Source organism: Anas platyrhynchos, chromosome 6, assembly GCF_047663525.1.
Source record: "Anas platyrhynchos isolate ZD024472 breed Pekin duck chromosome 6, IASCAAS_PekinDuck_T2T, whole genome shotgun sequence".
NCBI lineage: Eukaryota > Metazoa > Chordata > Aves > Anseriformes > Anatidae > Anas > Anas platyrhynchos.
In genome coordinates, this window is record NC_092592.1 from 40,972,847 (window position 1) to 40,991,756 (window position 18,910).

General features: G+C 38.7%; 1 protein-coding gene across 5 annotated transcripts in view; it reads left to right on the forward strand.

Moving 5' to 3' along the window:
• The window catches only part of LRRC27 (leucine rich repeat containing 27), a 28,971-nt gene extending 10,069 nt beyond the window's left edge, over nt 1-18,902 (forward strand). For all 5 annotated transcript variants that reach the window (XM_072039956.1, XM_072039959.1, XM_072039960.1 and 2 more), the window contains 7 exons: nt 3,877-4,029; nt 8,192-8,435; nt 9,998-10,138; nt 11,043-11,136; nt 14,611-14,744; nt 16,460-16,571; nt 18,647-18,902. In XM_072039956.1, coding sequence (XP_071896057.1) covers nt 3,877-4,029; nt 8,192-8,435; nt 9,998-10,138; nt 11,043-11,136; nt 14,611-14,744; nt 16,460-16,571; nt 18,647-18,772 — 1,004 coding nt within the window. In that variant the 3' untranslated portion in view covers nt 18,773-18,902. The remainder of the gene's footprint in view (nt 1-3,876; nt 4,030-8,191; nt 8,436-9,997; nt 10,139-11,042; nt 11,137-14,610; nt 14,745-16,459; nt 16,572-18,646) is intronic.
• The last annotated feature ends 8 nt before the right edge of the window (nt 18,903-18,910 follow it).

The following is an 18,910-nucleotide window of genomic DNA, read 5'->3' on the forward strand; positions in this document are numbered from 1 at the left end:
TAAGCGTTCTTTAGAGTAATTTAGGAATACTTCTAAATAATGAAGAATCTCAGCAAGTGATGCAGGCTAAAATTTAAGTAGACAGTTTGGAAAAGGATGCTGAAAGGTAGAGAGCTGATTTGCCATCCTCCCAGTTATGCAAGTTGTCAGTGCACACTGCCACATCATGCTGTGTGCGTTGTAGCTGCGTGTCCTGTGGAGCTCTCCCACTACAATCAAGTCATGTTCAACCACGAGTGGTTTTCAGCAAGATAAAATAGACTTCGCTTTTCCAATACTGAAGTCATCTGTATGATTCATTTTGATAATTTGTTTAAAAATAGATTGAGTTTCTTCATACTAAACTATTTTAAATCTAATTGTATTCCCAAATAGTTCTTTACATGCTGCATCTTCAAAGCCATTTATTCTTGCTGGTAATGTAACTCTTCCACTTCTGCATTATATTTTATAACTGTTTGAAGTAATTTTCTAATTTGTGAATCATGATTGAATGGAAGGCATTTTGGTAATTAGCTCTCTCAGAAAGCTTGTTTTTAGAATGGTAGAATACAGTCGATTTGCTAAGCCTCTAAACTTCCACATTGCTCACCATCAGTACCTCACTGAAAACAATCAATACGACTGGAGTGTTGGCAATGCTTGCTTTTTTAACAAAGGTGTGATCATACACAAGTTCTCTGGACATATTTCTTTACAAAACCAACAGCAGTAATTGCAAACCAGCATATTCAGTCTGCAATAAACATGGATCTTCAGTGTTAGGCATTTTTGTTGCTACCTAACATAATTATGTACACAGCACTGCTCTTCTCATGTGTTCCCAGTTTGTAGTCAAGTCATTCATCCTTTACGCCATTGATCTGTAGCACCAAGTAATTCCTCTCCAAACCTTCCCCAGAAGTTTCCTCCTCCCGTGAGATGCTGGCAGGCTGATCCAGTTCTCTTCCCCTGAGTTACAGCAGAGCAATGTCTGTGTGGCAGCCAGCGCGTGGTGTGCGTGCAGTGCAGCTGTTTTCACCTAACCTGTTTGGGTGCAGTTTCTCTAACTCACCTTAGCTTCAGTTTCACTGCCATTTCAGAGTAACTGCTCAGGCACTTCTGGCTTTCACTGGCTCTCAGTTTGAGTTCAGCTTTAGCAGACTTCAAAACTGTGAGGCTTCTAGTTCTAAATAAGGTCTGTGGCAGGGAAAACATAAGTTTTAAATGTTTTTGAGAAGTGAGTTGAATTTCCTTCAACTCGGTAAGTAATTTTGACATTGGGATGGGAAAACTCAACTTCTCCTCTGCTACTGCTGAATTACCTGCCAGCTCTGCCCCTGTGGCTGGTCACAGAAAAATTAACGATGGAAGAAGCAGAATGGAGTTGGAAAGTGCCAGGTGTTTGTTGGGCAGGTCAGTGAAATGGAAACAAATCTGCTTTCCCTGGGAGTAACAGGTTGTTGCATTAAATACTGCAGAGCTGCCGTGGTCCTGCATAGAGCAGGTTGTACACACCTCCCTGAGGGGGAGAACCCTTTTGTGCATGCATCTCAAGTCTTCCAAGGGACCAGACCCAGGATCCAGCAGATCTCAGAAGAAATTCCATGTTCACCAGGTTCCAGGAGAGCCCTGCCACCTACTTCAGCTGCTCATTTCCTTCCATTACTTTTGTGCTGGTTTTTATTTTTTTTTCTTTTTAAGTGCACTTTGTCAATATTGCTGTAGTTGGCTTTTCTAGAGAACTAATGTCAAATGGAGCTGTTAATCACATTGTAAAACTTGTTTTGTAACATTTCTTTCAGCTTTAATTACTGGTAATTTAAAATCTAATAGCATAGCTATTAGTAATGTATTTGGTATTTCTGCAAGATTTTACAAAAACATTTTAAAAGAGCGAATACACCATTTTATGCTGTAGGGAGTAAAGCAGATAGGCGCAGTCAGCCTGCAGGAAGCAAACAGATTAGGCTGGAAGGTCAAGCTGTGAGTGGAGATTTGGTGTGACTCCAGTCCCACTGCAATACAGTATGGGAAATACAGACCCTGATTGACTGGGCTGTCCGTTCTCAGTGCTGCACTTCCTAAATACGTAATATAAACTGCATGGCTGTCTAAAATAAATGTCAAGACAAAATATTCCACCTTTCTTTTAGAGACTTCGTACATACATGTATTTTTTGAAAGATTTAAGACAGGAGCTCTTGTATTTTTGCCTGGATCAGGAAGTTAAAGCATTTTTTTTTAAACCTGACTGAAAGCATTATGTAATTCTGCAAATGTGTAGCTATTGGGAAGGCAAATTTGTTAATTTTGTCTTACTTTAATGAAGCATAACTTTTTGGGGAAGATAAATCCAATTTCTGAAACTGTGCATCTTTTGTTCCTATTTGACCAGACAGTAAGCAGTATATGAAAAGAAAGAAGACCCTATCAGTCATTACCTCTTCCCATGTGTAACTTTATGCTATGTAAAGAAGTCTATATATATAATTTTATATATATATATATATGTCTTGGATGCTGTGCCTTTCCCAAGAATCATAGGATAAGGATATGGGCAGATGCCCTTCCCTAAGGGATATAGGAGTAACTCATAGCACATACTTTGCTTGTGAGAGAAGCAGGAGACTGCAGCAGGCCTGCGGGATGCCTGGGCTCAGTCGCCCCTGGGAGGCTGATGATTGATGTCACATTTCTCTTCTGTTGAGAGGTGGTAGCCCTCTGTTTCCTTGGGCAAGAACAGCTAATGGCAAGACTGGAGTGAAAAGCAATGCAAACCCAAAGATTATCGAATTAGAAAGTTAGAACATTACATTAGAAAAAAGGGAAAACTTGAAATCTTTCATACATTTCCTTTTATATAGAAAAGTTAATGTTGGGTAAGAACATTGATCTATCAACACCACAAATTCCACACATTTGAGAAAGCACAAGAGCAGGAGCTGAGGGATTGTACTGGTTACCTCAGCTGTAGTGAGAGTTCATTTTGTCTAGGCTAATCTCAGATGGGGAGAACTATTTGGTTAGAGAGAAATTAAATAGTTAAAAATAAAGAATGAAAAAAAAAGATCGCAAAGATGCTTAGCAACTGGAGAATATATGGACAAAAAAAAAGTAAAAGAAAAAGCTACAAATAGTCACAAGAAGAATGACGATCTGTTTTATACAAGGTCATGTGAACCATCTTAGAAACCAAAGTACAAAATCCCTGCAGTCATCAAGGGGCAGAATACATGCCAGATGCGTGCTGTATTTCTGGTTCAGCTCACAGATGCATTGCCGTGCTGAGCGATGGTAGAAGTTCTTGGTAGAAGATATGATAGCTCTGAGTTTGAACTAAAAGGATATGAAATGATAAATACGTGTTTGGTTCTGCATACATCTGGTGCAAATTCTGGAACTGGGTTTGAGCTGTTTTATTTATTTTCCACACAGAGGACTCAGTTAATTTGTAGATAGTCCTATTTGAGTACATCAAATCCAGAACCTTAAAGTTGTTAAGAATTACTTTGAAGTAGAAAGCAAACATTGTAATGTAATTCAGTCTAGTTTGTCTTAACTTTCTTGAGTAAACTGAGTATTTTGTTTGTTTTTAAAGAAAAACATAGCCCCTTGTGAATTACATAAGTAAGCTTAAGTATTGCAGTGTTGGCAACACTATGTGTATAAAAAAGGATCAATTGTAGTTCTAGAAAGAGCAAGCTAAAAACGTTTGAGTTGGGCAAGTAAATAACTTAAGGCAGTCTATAGTACCTGCATATGTGATAACGGTAATTATCACAAAATCATTATAACCGCAGTGAATGCCAGTAATTCACTCTAACGCAACTGCTAGACATGTCCGAAAACTCATCCATCTTGCTAACTGTTTGCTAAATTACGTTGTTTGTACAGGAAGCTTAACTTCATTGACAGCCTTGAATCTGAGACATTGTCCCCTTGAATTTCCACCCAAAGATGTCATAGAAAAGGGAGTAAAATCTATCCTCTGCTTTCTTCGGGTGTCTGGGAATGACAGGCTACTCTCCATGGAGCCAGCCACTTCAGGTATGTTGGGAACACATGGATGTGTATTTACTGTATTTTGTTGTGGAAAAAAGCGTGAGCCAGGGAATGCTTCCCTTGTTGGCGTTTTGCTAGTGAGCGTCACCCTGCTCTGTACCTGAAAGGGACACTGCGAGATGCAATGGATGATGAAAAAAATGCTTTGTTGTGCTACAAAAGCAAACACTGAGTCTCAAACCATTAAGCAGAGAAAGAAGAGGCTGTATTTTGTGTAATAAGAGGATATCTTAATTATGTGCGATGTGAGGAGAGAAACAGGACACTTACAGCAGGGGCTGTTCTTCAGAGTCAGCAGGGAAGAAGCACGAACAGAGCTGGCTGGGCTGCTTCATTAAGGTGGCAAATGGCTTGTGTGCATGCCACGCACGCAAGCGTGGGGTAAGTGTACAGGTAGATGACACTTCATAAGGGAGACAGGAGTAATAGAAATGTTAGGGAAATAAATTATGTAAAGAGCAGAAGGCCAAAACACACCTGCCTGTAGTCTCTGGGTAAGAGGCCAGCTGCAGGAAGCCCTGGCAGGTCAGCAGGCTCCAGGCTGAGGTTAGAGTTAGCTTTCTTCCTGTTCTGTATAGCCAGCTGGCCAGGTCCCTCACAGGAGGTGAAGGGAAGGGGGAAATACGAATGGAGGAAGTTCCTTCTGCCTGCCTGTGTGTCATGAGGAAGGTGGGGATGTAATTGGTAAATTTACATACAGCCTGAAGCACAGACCTACTTTTTAAAAAATGTAGTACAAACACACACACTGTACACCGTAACTGTTGCTACAAGCTGTTTGCTGCTGTTTGTCCACGTGCAGAAGTCTGATGGCATTCTCAGGATTTTCACGTGGTGTTTGAGTTCACGTTCTTCAAAGACAAGTACAGCCTGCCTTCTATCTTCAGATCACATTTTCTTTTTTTTCCCCTCGTTATTGCAGCTATAAATTTACATTAGGAGGGTAAAATTTAAAAGCTGTCAGCAGAGAGGAAAAGATGCAACATCATTTGCAGTATTTATGGTCAAATAGATTCCAGAAGTCATTAATAATAGAAATACTAGTCATATTCCCACGGAAGACCTCTTCTCACATTTAATCTTTCCTATAATGAAACCTAATGACTATGGATACCATTGGTATCAGATTGGAATTAGGGATGCCAAAATGCGCTATTGTTAATGGGAACTCCGTAAATTCAGAGTATGAATGAACCACTTAAAATTCTAAGCAATATGGTGAAATACATTAAAAAAAAAATTGTTTGAAATATCATGATACTGAAAATGAAGACAAAATATGTAAGGATGATGACTGTGTTTCTTTATCAATCTCAATTCCACATATGGTGCTACTGAAAAATAGTTTGGAGTAAGAATAAAATATCAGATGCTCACCATTCACTTTCAGTGAGAATTAATGCTGCTCCTGGATATTCAAAATTATGCCTTTTATGGACATCAAAGCATTTTGTTAAGCAATCTGTGTCAGGGTTGAAATGTATTGGAATACATCAGTCCAATTAACTGCATTTTCTGTAGCTTTCAAATGGACTTCTGGTACGCAAAATATCAAAAACTGTGGCAAAATGCTCAGTAGAGCACAAATTCTTACTGATCTGAATTCGCTTTACAATTTGGAAATTAATTTCTTTGAGCATTTTTTCTTGTTACTTACCATTGTGTGTTTTTTGTTTTGTTGTTTTGTTTTTAATAGGATAGTAACAAAAAAATGTCCTTTTGTGTGAGATTAAAGAAGTAAACCCCCTAACCACAAGAAAGTGCTCATTTAGGGACATCTGGCTAAGTATATTTAGATACTCTACAACTAATGGTAGCAGAGAGTTAGGAGTTCAGTAATGAACTAAAAGAGGTTTTTGGGTTTTATTTTTAAGGATGTGTAGACTATGCAAATAGGCTGTCTCCTTTTTATCTGTGTAAGATGAATCTCTATTATTTTTCAGTTCTCTCTCTTTACTCGGCAGTAGCAATTAAGAATTAATGACAGCTGATCACCCTTGAAGCTTGTATGGGAAGTGAGAGTTCTGCTTGGCAATTAGCAGAGTGGTTTCCAACAAGGGTGTATTGTTTTTATAGGAACAGGGACTTATACAGATGTCTCTCCAAGTTCCCATATACATTTATTATATGCTTTCTTTCAAAAGGAGTAAGTAATATACTTGAAACGCTCTAGTTATTTTGTTTTTAACTTCCTTTCAGTGGTACACAATCTTGAAAATTTTGTGGATTTTTAGTATTCTTCAAAATAGCAGATCTGAGGCATTTTTTCTTCTGCCTTTTTTTTTTTTTTGTCTGCATAAAAATACGGGATTGCATTATGTTCTACTTAATTCAAGCACAATAGATTATAATGATAAAAAAACTGAAGTATGGTCTGCATAGCTCTATAACTTAATTACGTTATGTTTAATGTTAGTTTAGGTAGTGGTATATTTAAAGAAAAATAATCCCATGGACTTTAATATTTAGAATCTGTGGGCATGCACATGAAGTTTGGGAACCTTCTGTAATATGCAGGAGTTTTTTGCTCCCTCCCACGTGGCCCATCTGTTCGTGTTGGATGGGAGCAGTATGTAAGAAGTAGTATATCCATACTTCATGCAGAGAGGATGACAGAATGTGCCTTGGAATAGCGCATTCTCTCTGAATGCGAGAAGAGGAGGGATGTGAAATCCAGTGCGTTCGTTCTCTAGGAGTCGGGAACCTCCCCAGCCTGTCATCTGTGTGGAGCCAGACCTTTGTGCACCTGGTGCCATCTCAGCATCACAGCCGAGGGAGAGCCGCGACACCAAATCGCAGCTGCTGCTGGGGCAGCCGGGGCCGGGGAGCAGCCAGAGGGGTGGCTGAGGTCTGAGCTGGGCGCTGCTGAGCTGGGGGCTGCTCCTGGGAGCTGCTCCTGGGAGCTGCTCGGTGCCTGCGGGCTGTACGCACAGGGCAGCATGGATATGCCCCAGAATTAACCATCGTCATAGAAACATGGAAGGTCTGTGAAAAGATGTGTGAAAATTAATACTTACAAAGATGTAGCTTGAGATAATGCTGAATTTCTTTAACCTGAAATGCCGTTTGGGATGGGCTTTGATTTTGTAATTCCACTGCATATGTAAATTGGTTATGTTACAGTCACTTCTGATTTGACTCACAGATTGCATCTGGGCACTTGTAGCATGTTCACAGTTACGTATCCGTTTGCTTTGCCTTTTTGCTTCCTCTGATACATAGAACATACTTTAACTAGTCATCATGCAGACAACTCTGAAGCCAGTCATGCACGGTTCATGTAGTAGTTATTTATACACAAATCTACACTGAGGCACTAAAAATGCTGCAGAAAACTGTGGAGAAAGGAAAAAGTTGGGATTATACAGCCTTAATTCAATCCATATATGTACACGTATTGTATTGTATTATTGTCTAAATTTCCATTTTAATTTCATCAAAGTGGAGATTTCAGTGCAAAGCAGGGTTTTACATCTTTCATGTCATACTCTATCAGAAGGCACTGTCATTTATGCAGTATTTGTGGCAGGGCCATATTTAAAACTTGCTGGGGTCTGGGGCAGGCTCCCTGAGTTGGGCAGGTTTCAGGACAGACCCAGAATTGCCTCATTCAGGGGGCTCCTGCAGTAGTAGAGTCCCCGTAATGCTGTGTGTACACAGTACAAGCAACCAGAGACCTTCATGGAATTAGAATACGGACACTATGCAGTGAATTGGTTTCTGCAAGGTGTTGAGGACACACAAACTGTTAAACTGTTAAGCGGAAAGTACAAGCCAAAAGCATGAAGCACTTGAATATAATTGCACTGTTGAATCAGCTTCTGCATACTGGTATTGACTATTTAAAAAAAAAAAAAAGTAAAAAGCTGGCTGAAGAGTTTGCCATAGTGAGATCTGTAAATTATCGGTCAGAAGGAGGCCACTATGCTGCTCGCATGTGTCAGAGACTGTTGGGTTCCTCCAGAATACAGATAGCTTTAAACACTGTGAAAAATCTAAGAGAACAAAATATATATTAAAAGAAAAAATGACCAACAAATCCCACTTCTGTTAGACTGACGCTATCTAGACACTATGTTTTTCTTAGATAAAAATCTGACGATGTAATTGATATGTAGGATCATGCAAACTCTTTTAATCCCCGTAGAAATACCACCTGTTGAAAAGCTAAACCTAAGTGAGCTGTTGCAATCCAGTTTGGATGTATCGGATGATTGGCCTAATGAAGAGGAAAAGCTAAAATTTCAGAAGCTGAAAGAAGAAATTATAAAAGATGAAAAAGAAGAATTTCTTGCTGACCAAAGTTTAGGTGCAATTCGGGATCTCACCAAAGCACAGAAAAACCATGGAAAAAACAGAGAGCTCTACCCAGAGCCAGCTGGTCTTTGCAGGTGACTAACTTTTCGTGTAATGGTACATGGCAAGGATCTTGCAAGTGCTAGGAAACTGCATTTCTAGTGGAAAATGCAAAAACATTTTATTATGTGGCATTACACAGTGTCAAATATGTATTTGAATAAATGGTATTTATGACAAGTATATAGAATGTATTTTTCATAATTGCTGTGATTGTAAATATTTTCTCCAAAATTAACACGATCCATTTTTTATATTTTCCTATTTAATTCCTTTTCCACATGTATTTTGTTAATTGTACCCTTGAGAGCATGTGATAATACAGAATAACGAACTGTAGAATCTTGCAGATATCTTATTTTTTATTTATTTTTAATATATGTAATGTGATAAGTAAGTATAAATGCAAGATAATACATTAAACTCATTTGTATTTTGACATATTCTTTATTTGTTATATTTCACAATATGTAATTAACACAAGCCTTCTTTGAGAGAATTTGTTGGTGAATCCTTTTTGAAACATGGAAGTACCTTTTTGCATAAAGGACAGAGTAAAGACAGTAAAAATATTCCTAATCTTTTTTTGTTCAGAATGTTTCAGTATTTATGATAGCAGTGATTTTTTCTGTCAGTATTCAGATACATTTTTATTGTTACTTGAAAAATATTTCTCAAAAGTACTTTTTTGGTAAACTGGAGCAGACCATTTTATTATTTTATTTTTTTTAAGTGCTGGCCTTTTTCATCAGGTTTCACACTTCAATCAAGCAGAAAAAGGGATTTTTATATTAACTGTGAACTTTCCTTCTGTTTTCTCTGTGTCACTGCTTGCCCTTTCATGTTTGAATCCATACGTCTGTGCTGTCACTCCCAGAAAAGCAATACGATACTGACTGTAATTTAATTAAATCCATGTGCTTAACTAGCACTGAAGTAATAGGGGGGAAATTTAGAGTTATTTATTTCTTTAGTAAAATTGCTAATTTCCCTGTGTGTATGTCCATTATTGGGCCTACAGCTTTTCTTACATGAAAAGAACCTGAAGGTGGCAGTGTGTCTTTACTATATGCCTCAACGTAAACTTCTCTGAAATATTGCGTTTCCCTAATTCTCATTGTTTTCTACACTTTATGTAGACATAATTATACATTACACGGTTTTTGACACCAATATTCTCATTGGGTGCTTTTTTGTTTCTGAAAGCAGAATAAGGACAGTATGGAAAAAAAAAATCTTGTACAATTCATACTTTGTGCCTGCCTTCTTATCCTCATAGTAAATCATTGTGCTTAGAGTATTTTCTATGAAGTAATTCATTTGGTAAATTACTTAAACATGTTTGAATTTAGATATTTTTTGTGCTTATACTGAAATAAAATCAACTGCGCATATGCTTAATTAGGCGGCTCATTGAAGTAGGATGCTTTGGGAATTTGTTGCACTTGAAGTTCTACCTGTTGTGATTCCTGGATTGTCTTATGCTTTGACAAAGGATCGCTAGCAAATTAAAAAGACTGCTTTTGGAGTGTATTTATAGCTCCATTACTAAATATGCAATATCTAATTAACAATATCAAACTTCACATTTTAAAAGGAGGATGTCCAGACAAAGGAATAAATTCGCTGAGCTTCTGTCCTGTGATAGGATGATTCAGGCAAGGCGAGGGGAAAAGAGCAGATCAGCAGCAGCACAGGAGCTAAAAGAAGAGCAAGCTTTATTTAAGCAAAGGAAAAAGCAAGTATTATGTCACTATTTTTTCAGTCATTACTTAGTTTCTTAACAGATTGCCTAGTTCACCATTTATAAGGAAAGAAGTAATTTCAAAATTTTGACTTGCAAGTGGAAACTTGAGCGAGCTTTCATTTACAAAATACAGTGCTCAGAGGCAACAAGAAAGGTGTCTATCAAATTTCTTGCAGGCTTGCCCATGGAACTCCATGATTTCCCATTGGATTGAGTAGAAAATCCTTTTACAGTTAATTCATACTTTTTGTTACATTCCATATAAACATAAACTAAGGATAATGTATATTATTGATATTGTTTGTTAAAAAAATAATTTATTGGGTATTATTATAGTTGACAAATAGTTTTAGAGAGACAGTGGAAATAAAGGAAGAGAATTATGGTTTAATACCTGACAGTGGTAGTATGAAGAGAAATAGTCTGAAACTTAAAATAGAAAAAATCACCAGAGAAGCACTGTGGACATTCAGAATCAGAGTAAATATAGTTTTAATAAGATATTTACTGATGAAACTTAAAAACGTGATGGGTCAAATTGTTACCAAATAGAATTTTTTCTGGTACAACTGTTTAATTTTTCTTTATGTTCACTCAAATTTACTCAGTATCTCAGCTTGCCAAGTTTAAACTATAGGTCAGAGATGAAATGTTTACCTTGTTACCAGTCCTTTGGGCAATTTAATTACTGCGCTTGGTTTACTCGGCTTTTGTTTGAATCTTTGTCCTGCTCTTTGATACTATATTCCTCCACGGAAGTCAGAAGTGACGGTGCATCTTGGCAGTTTTCCTGCTCCTGTGGTAAATTAATATTTCATAAAGAGGCTCCTGGTAGTTTATTTCTAATTGTTAGGGATCACCTCTTTAAAAGTTTGCTGTAAATTAACTTTTTCAGCAATAAAGAAATGCGTCAGGACTCTCGAAGCTATGCAAAGTGGAATAACGAAAAGAAAGAAACATTTAGATTTTCACCTCCAAATGCACATATGGTATGTACCAGAGAATAGTAAGGTAGGATGTTGGCAAATACAATCCATTAATTTGATTTCTTTTCTTTATAGCCTGTATACTGAAGTTTAAAACTTAAGAGGAGAAAGCCAGAACTTTAAGTGCCAACACTTCAAAGTCTGTGGCTTTGCAGACCCCTTCTCAGATGTCTGTGTGGCTTGTGACTCCTGCAGCCCCATGTGCAGTGTAGGAGTTGCTCAGTTCTGCACGCTGCTACTCAAAATCTGTAGTGGCTCCAATAACCAGGCTACTTGGAGGCGTGAAGACAGAAGGGCGTATGTTTAAGTATTTATTTATTTTTTTAATTATTGAAAGCCTCCAATATGAGGTGTTGCATCTGCCAAACCAAATTTGAAGTGGGCTGGATTTTCTGTAATTTGTAAGCTGGTAGGACTGCCGGGAATTTGTACGAAAGGAGGGCACCTCACTTCAGGTTCTTTTTGAGGTGTGTATTAAGGGCCTGGCAAGATTTTTCCCCAAAGTAACAAACTTTGTTAGAGATTTTTATTTTAAATTTTGCCATTAGTTTTGCTATTAGATTCTCTTTTCTTATATATAAATATTGGAAAAGTTGAAATACTGAAAATGAATGCACAACATTTTTCCAGTGCTCTGTTATGAAAATAAACAGTAACATAGAGTAAGGTGTTTGGAGATAATCATCTAAGGATCTTGAGATGCTCTAATAGTTTTTCTCTTGCTTTGAGGAAAACTTTACTCTCAGTTTTCATGATTTCTGGGCATGCTGCTGCTTTTCACTGTGAAGGTGTGGAAATGTATACAAGTTTTGTCTGAAATTTCAGCATCTTTTAAATTAAAATGAGTTACATTCCTCCATTCTAAAAGAGATTTACTCAGGTTTAATGTTAAATCCTATTAATATCTACTTAGCAATACCTGGTGTTCAGACAGTGAAGAAGGATCTTTATGTTACAGATTACAACTTTTCTAAAAATGTAAGAAAAATTGAAATTCAAAATTTACACAAACATTTTTCATATTTTAAAAGTAAAAACAGGACTGTTGCACTTCCAGCCTGCTAGGTTTTTGTTTGTTTGTTTGTTTTACTTTTCTTTAAACTCGTGTTTTGAAACTCAGCCAAATTACATTACTACATGTACCAGTGCTTGGATAGATGTTGTTTTGAATTGAAGTTTATCAAATAGATGATTGCAAAGGTTTGCCGTGTAACTATAGGCAATATAAGGTCTTTGATTTGGCATAGAAGAGAATTGAATTTTGAATGACAAGAGGAGTAAGCATATTGTTGCATCATACTTTTAAATAATTTTCTATTCAGCGTTCCTACATTTATTTAAATGGGGAGAGTGATGATTCACTACCAGAGAATAATTCTTTAATTTCTCCTGTAAAAAAAAAGGGGGGGGGGGGGATGGGAGGTGGGGGAAGGTGGGGGAAAGTAGTTACTTACACAGCGATATACAAACGATGTGTTTAAAATGACCTTAATGCCGTGTGAGTTTGTGCTTCTGGAGGTCCGTGTGTGCGTCCATCTGATCTGACACGGGGTGGCACTGCAGCACAACGCACACCTTGCACGGGGACGCTCTGTGTTACTGCAATTTATTTATTTAACAAAGTATTTAACAAATACTGAAATCAGAGCTGTGAAACGTTCTCATAGTTTTGTACTAACAATCATTAGTCTTTGCTCTTATATTTAGCTTCTATAGTTGTTCTCTGGTCTTTTTTGTAGCAGTTTTATACTCCTTGAGCATTACAGACACATCCTGTATTTAATGTAAAGATTTTAGTTTTCAAATCCTCTCTTCACTAAGAAAAGTGCTGTGCCAATAAAATACTTCAAATCTACCACAATATTTATTTAGCAGTGAATTTGTCATTTAAACAATATGTTCTGTTATACCCCCTCCACCCCTGATCCTGGGGAAATAAGACCCTTGTAAGTAAATCTAAAATAATTCTCATTTCATCTGTGAATGTTCCAACGTAATGGAAGGCAATAAAAACATAGAATTACAAGGTGCAGAATTCAGTTCTAGGACTGCGACTTCAGCCAAACTCGTGAGCACAGGCGTTGTGTAACTCCTGTAGGCCACTCCAGCATTGTTTGTTTTTTTTTTCCTGATTTTGTTTGTAATCTAACCAAAATCTAAGCGTAAAGTACGCAAACAGATGTGTTATGTTTAAAATGTTTGCTATTGGCTTTTTGATTGAATAACAAAATGATCATCTAGGAATTCTCACTTCCTGGTAGTGAAGCACTTTGTCCCTGTCAATAAGCCAGTGCTTTTAGGATCAGAAACAATTTTCCACAAAAAACATAAAACTATAAAACTTCTGAAAAGTAGGAGTTCTTTTCCTTTATCTATTGCAGCGTACATACTTCAAAAATTGGTTGGGCTTTTTACTTTTATAAAAGTTATTTGAAAGGCCTTCATCAGAAGATGGGTTTGCAGTAAATCTGCCCTTATCTGGAATCATCTCGCTGAATGTCAGCGTCTTGTTCCTAAGGCTATTACCAGCCAGAGATTTGCTTTGGACTATCTGTTTTGGTGGAAGGGGCAAGGACTTTTTTTTATTATTATTATAAACAAACAAAAAAGTAAAACCCAATGCCATATTTGAAGGTTCACTTATTTTTAAACTGCAGCATCCTACAGGTACTCACAGATGAAAGGGCAGGCACTAGCTAGCCAAAACTGGGCTTTGGATGCTGGCCTTCTGGAAGGAGTGAGGTTTGGGGGCTTTATCAAAATTTTGTTAAAACCAAAGCATTGCTCTGTGAAGTTTTTCTGCCTTTACCACCTGATGTACTAGTAAAAAAAATGGTTTGTGTTATTCTGTTCGTGAAATGTTTCACCAGGCTTATCTCTAGCCTGCCTTAGCTTTACGCTAACTGTTACCCAGAAACACTTAAATCTGTGTGGGACTTTCAAAGAGTGTGTTTCTTGGAACTCTTACATCTACCGTGTTTTGAACAATTTACTCACAGGTTATGCACTTGGGTCTTGGTGACAGTGGGAGCTCAGTTTTCACCCATTTACTGTGATTTTGAAAACTACTTTGCAATTACTTCCTTTACCATAGAGAAAATACGTATAAAAAGAAATGGTACTCAAAGCAAGCCTTCGCACAGCCTCAGCTCCTGCTGTCCTGGACTCTGTATTAAACCCTCCTACAGAAATGTAAGCATATTCATGCCATGTAACACATATCATAGAATCATCCCTTTGGGGTTTTACAGCTTTATATCATGCTCCCCATAAGCTGCACCTGGCTGCTCGGAAGCTGCCATTGCCTCTGAGTTGCCTGAAAAGATCAGAAGGCAGTTAGAGCACTTGTCCAAGTCACTGAGCACTGGCAGTGATTTCAAATGACAGCAGCCTTTACAGCATTAGAGTCTCAATATGAAACCAATTTCAAATTCCTAACATTTCCATATAATGTGTTAGCATTTTGTTTCATTGTAGATGCCCCAAACTGCATCATATGGTACTGATAACATCAGTTACTATGCCACGAAAGAGGCACCCGAGAAACAGAAGGACCATACACCTGAAAAAATGGACCAAGGACTGCTGAAAGTGAAAGATGAAACTACAAGGTTAGTGCTAAAAAGATACAGCTATGAACTGCTCCTGTGTAATGGTACTGATGGCATCTGCTAACTTGCTATTATGAAAACGTTAATTTATTTTCTCTTCCGTGAAGTACAATCAACAAGAATCCTAATCAATAAATTGTTACTAAAAAAGAAGTTAATACAAGCAAATTCCAAGCTTATTAAAAAAAATTAAATCACTAGCACTTCAAGACTTGTAGCTGAGCTCTGTGCACCTGCTCCTTCCCTTGCAATGCAATACCCGGACAAGCACACTGTTGGAACAATTCTTATCTTTTAATAGCAATAATTTAGTTTGATAAAACAACTATTTTATAGTACCTTTATATCATCTTAATATATTTTAAAACACTTAATGAGTGTGAGCCAGAGGGCTGACTAGAAATTGAGTACCTCTGATCCTTTTTGCAAAATGAATTAAACAAATCACAACTGGCTGATGTCCTAACCTTGAAAAGCTTCGCCTGGATTATAAATGTGCGTAGTTATCTAAGCTGGAAAATACTTGAAATCATTCGTCTTTGAGGGCTGCGCACACGCGCACACACACACACACGCACACACACACTGAAGAAAGGGGAGAAATGTGAACGTGTTCCAAATTTTTAAGAGCATATACAATATCTGATTTGATTTTGGGAAGTGTTCAGTTTAAGTTTTTTCTTCTATTTGGTTTTAACTTTTACAAGGAAAGCTTGGAATGTTGTTTTATTCTAGTTAGATGCCATTTCATTCCACTTTGCACTCCTCAGAATTAGTCCTTCTTTATATGGGGCTGTATCTTGAGTAGCTGGCCAAGCGTGTTCCGGTTGATGCATACACCACCATCCTCCCCGACAGATAATTTCTTGGGGCATAACCACTATGCAAATGTCTGTAAGTCAAGGAAAATTTTAATTAGCTTCAAGTAACACTGCACTGCATTATACCTTCTCATAATGTGGAAAGAGATGGTTACAGGTACCACGGCTATGGCCAGACGGGTCTGATGGCCACAGAAGTACAGTACAGTAAATACGTTTACTTAGTGATCATTGAAATTTCAGTCCTGTCTTGTATTTCCCTTCACAGTTGCATGAGTGTCTCAGTACGTTGGGAAGGGCTGTTCTATAGTACTCCTTTTCTGTGTTTCTCGTGTCCCAGCATGATTTTAAATCTACAGCCAAGACCTTTGAAAAGTAGTTGATATGTGCTGTTCGACCACTTGCACTGGAGACAGTTCCACTGCCTCTTCAAATTCTTGTTTTGCTAGCATGCCTTCCACAGCATTTCCTTTAGTTTTGCTTTCTGGCTGTGCTGAACTCCCCATCAGTGTTTCCTTCACAGTCACATACTTTGAATTACACACTGCACTGAAAGGCTTCCAGCTTCTACAGCAATTCTGCAAAGGACCCACCAAAAGCAGCCTGTACCGCTCCGGCACTCTGACCTCTCCCCAGAGTACCACTGAGCTTAGGGACTGAACAAGGCAAGGGTTAGATTAAAATAAGGTCCCAGTATTGTAAGATACAGTAGTGTAAGAGCACCACATCGGGCACACGTGCATATTAGCAAAGGCAAGGCCACAAGATTTCATTCATTTTGCTTCCCATCGTGCAAATACTTTTGGAAGAAATGTGTTAAATACTTGAAACCAGAAACGGAAGGCTCTGTGATTATAAAGGAACTGAAATAATACTTCCATCATGTTTACTTAGATCCCCCAGAGGAAAGAAAATGGAACAAGGCCTCAAATGGCACACGCAGATGGTGAAAGCAAGAGAAAAATTAAGAGCAACGCCCCCAGAGGAAAAGCAGGACTTGGAAGTGGTGAGCATCTTCTCTTTTGGGGGGAACTGCAGTAAAGGTAGTAGTGCTCTGGGCTTATTAACCATTGTAAATTTGTCATTTCATTAATTTCACAAGTTAATCTCAGGTAATTAATCATCTCAGGTACCAAATATTTTAAAACTAAAATCATCAAAAATGGAACATTTATTTTTATGTTTAAATTGGTTGTGTGTACATGCACACAACATGTAAGTATATGAACAGGTCTACACATTGGTAGCACTCTGAGTCTTTCAAAAGTAAAGCCAGAATTCTAAGATAGAAGACAGAAATCACGAAAAGCGTAAGAGATGGCCAAAGGTTGATATGAAGCTCACTAGACAGGAATGATGGTTTTTGTCATGTTGCGTGCAAGCTGTTCTATGCAAGTGGTTAATGCGGCAGAAAGTTGAAATTCAAAATTATCCATTTACAATTGGAAAGAGGACTCGTAAATCTATACCTGCCTGCTAAGGAAGAAAAACTGAGAGCTGTGTTAGTGCAGGTGTGACATTTATTTGTTTATTGCAACATTTTTAGGGATTATTTTGTTTTGACTGAAAGTATTACTTCAGCTTTCCAAACTGTGTGGCTAGTCAAAATACATTTTTCAATAAAATGAGTTAGTGCTTTGCACGTAGTTTGATTTCTGTGCATAATCAGGTCACTGCACTCAAAATCGGTTTTGCCTCGAGAGCCTAAACTGGTTTGATTCACATTTGCATGAGGTCAGTAGATAGTGACTGAGCTTCTGCAGGGTTTAAATGGGATTTACTCGACAGAGACCAACTAGCCAGCGGTGGGGCTTCCCATTGTGCTTTCTTTTTGCCTTTCTGTTCTGCCTACCTCCACGGAACCTGCTGAAATGATGATTTGGTCAGATTCAAAAAAGGAAGCTGTCAGAAATAAGTTTACTGAGGGCAGAGCAAGTACAAATGTTCAATACGTTTCTTCCAAATGTGACAGTACGTTGTGTACTTATCCTGCATTCTAATCAAGCAAGAAATTGAATTCATTAATGTTGTAGGGATATCACCTGTACTACATTTGGCAATGCCTCTCCCTAGTAAAGACTAGTGTTAGTAATAAACACCTTTTATAATGCCCAGGGAATATGGAACAACTCCAAAATTGTTTCTTACTGCAAGGAGGAGCAGCAGTCCATGAAAAGGCAATTCCTTCACAGCTCCTCACGTGGTAGTAGAAACTTGTGCCTGCTGTCAGCCAGCTACACCTGAACCTTTGAGTATGGGTTCCATGTCCTGAGGTGTCCTAGCAGCCACTAGGTGGAAAAATTGGAAATGTGCAAGTAGCTATAGCTGTGTAAACTGACAGGGTAAAGGCTGTGGATTTCATAGCCTCATTTTTACAGTGTTTACAGTTATAGCACCTGCATTTTTAGAAAAAAAGGAAATCCTGATGTTATTCAAAGCATCTTTTGGCCTCAAAACCAGTGATGTAGTGCACATGAGGCACATTCTCCATACTATACATAACAGGGCAAACAAGCTCCATGCAGTGCGCCAACTCTGTCCCTGTGCCAGGAAATCATGACGCTGTGCTAAAATTACCCTGCTGCGTAACGCCACGCACAGCCAAACGCACACCCTGCGCTCCCAACATGGAGCTCATTCCTCAAGGTGGAGGTGCAGGAGTCGGGGATGACAATGTGACCTGGCATTTAGGGGGGGCTCCCCGTGTCCCGAACCGTGGTCCCCGAGCACTCCGGGGGCTGTGTGCTCACACTGGGGGCACAGCTCCGGGGGGATGTGGTGGCAGCTCAGGGTGGCTTGGTTGCCCTATTTCCATGGGGAATCTGCCCTTTGGTTTCCAAATACGCATTGAGGAGTCCTGACAGCCCTGACTGGCAGAGGAGTCCTGTCTCATGGGTGTCTGCTGGAACAGTTCCTCCAGAAACAGGATTCCCCGGGGGAAGTGGCAGCACTGCTGTGCGCAGCAGGGGCAGCGAGGGCTGGTTTTCATTAGGGGAGGTGGGGGTTCTGTGCACGGGAGAGCTGTTTGTAACTCCATGTGACCATGTACCCATTCTCTATTTGTTTATTTTTAAACCCAAGGTTGAAGACCTGCCGACCAAGCTGGCACAACTGCGCCAGCATCGCTTTACGGCCTCCACAGGACAGCTTTCAGCGGGTTCCCTGGGACTGCAGACTAAAAATGCGTTTTCCAGTAGGAAGCTCTGAGCGCCTGGAGTTGCAAAAGCATCAAGTGTTTCCTTCAGAAGATGGGAATGACAAAGATCTCCGTACTCCTGGCTGCATTTAGCAGCTGGGAGCCTCTAATGCTGATAAACGTGCTCTAAATGGCCCCTCACTGTGTCT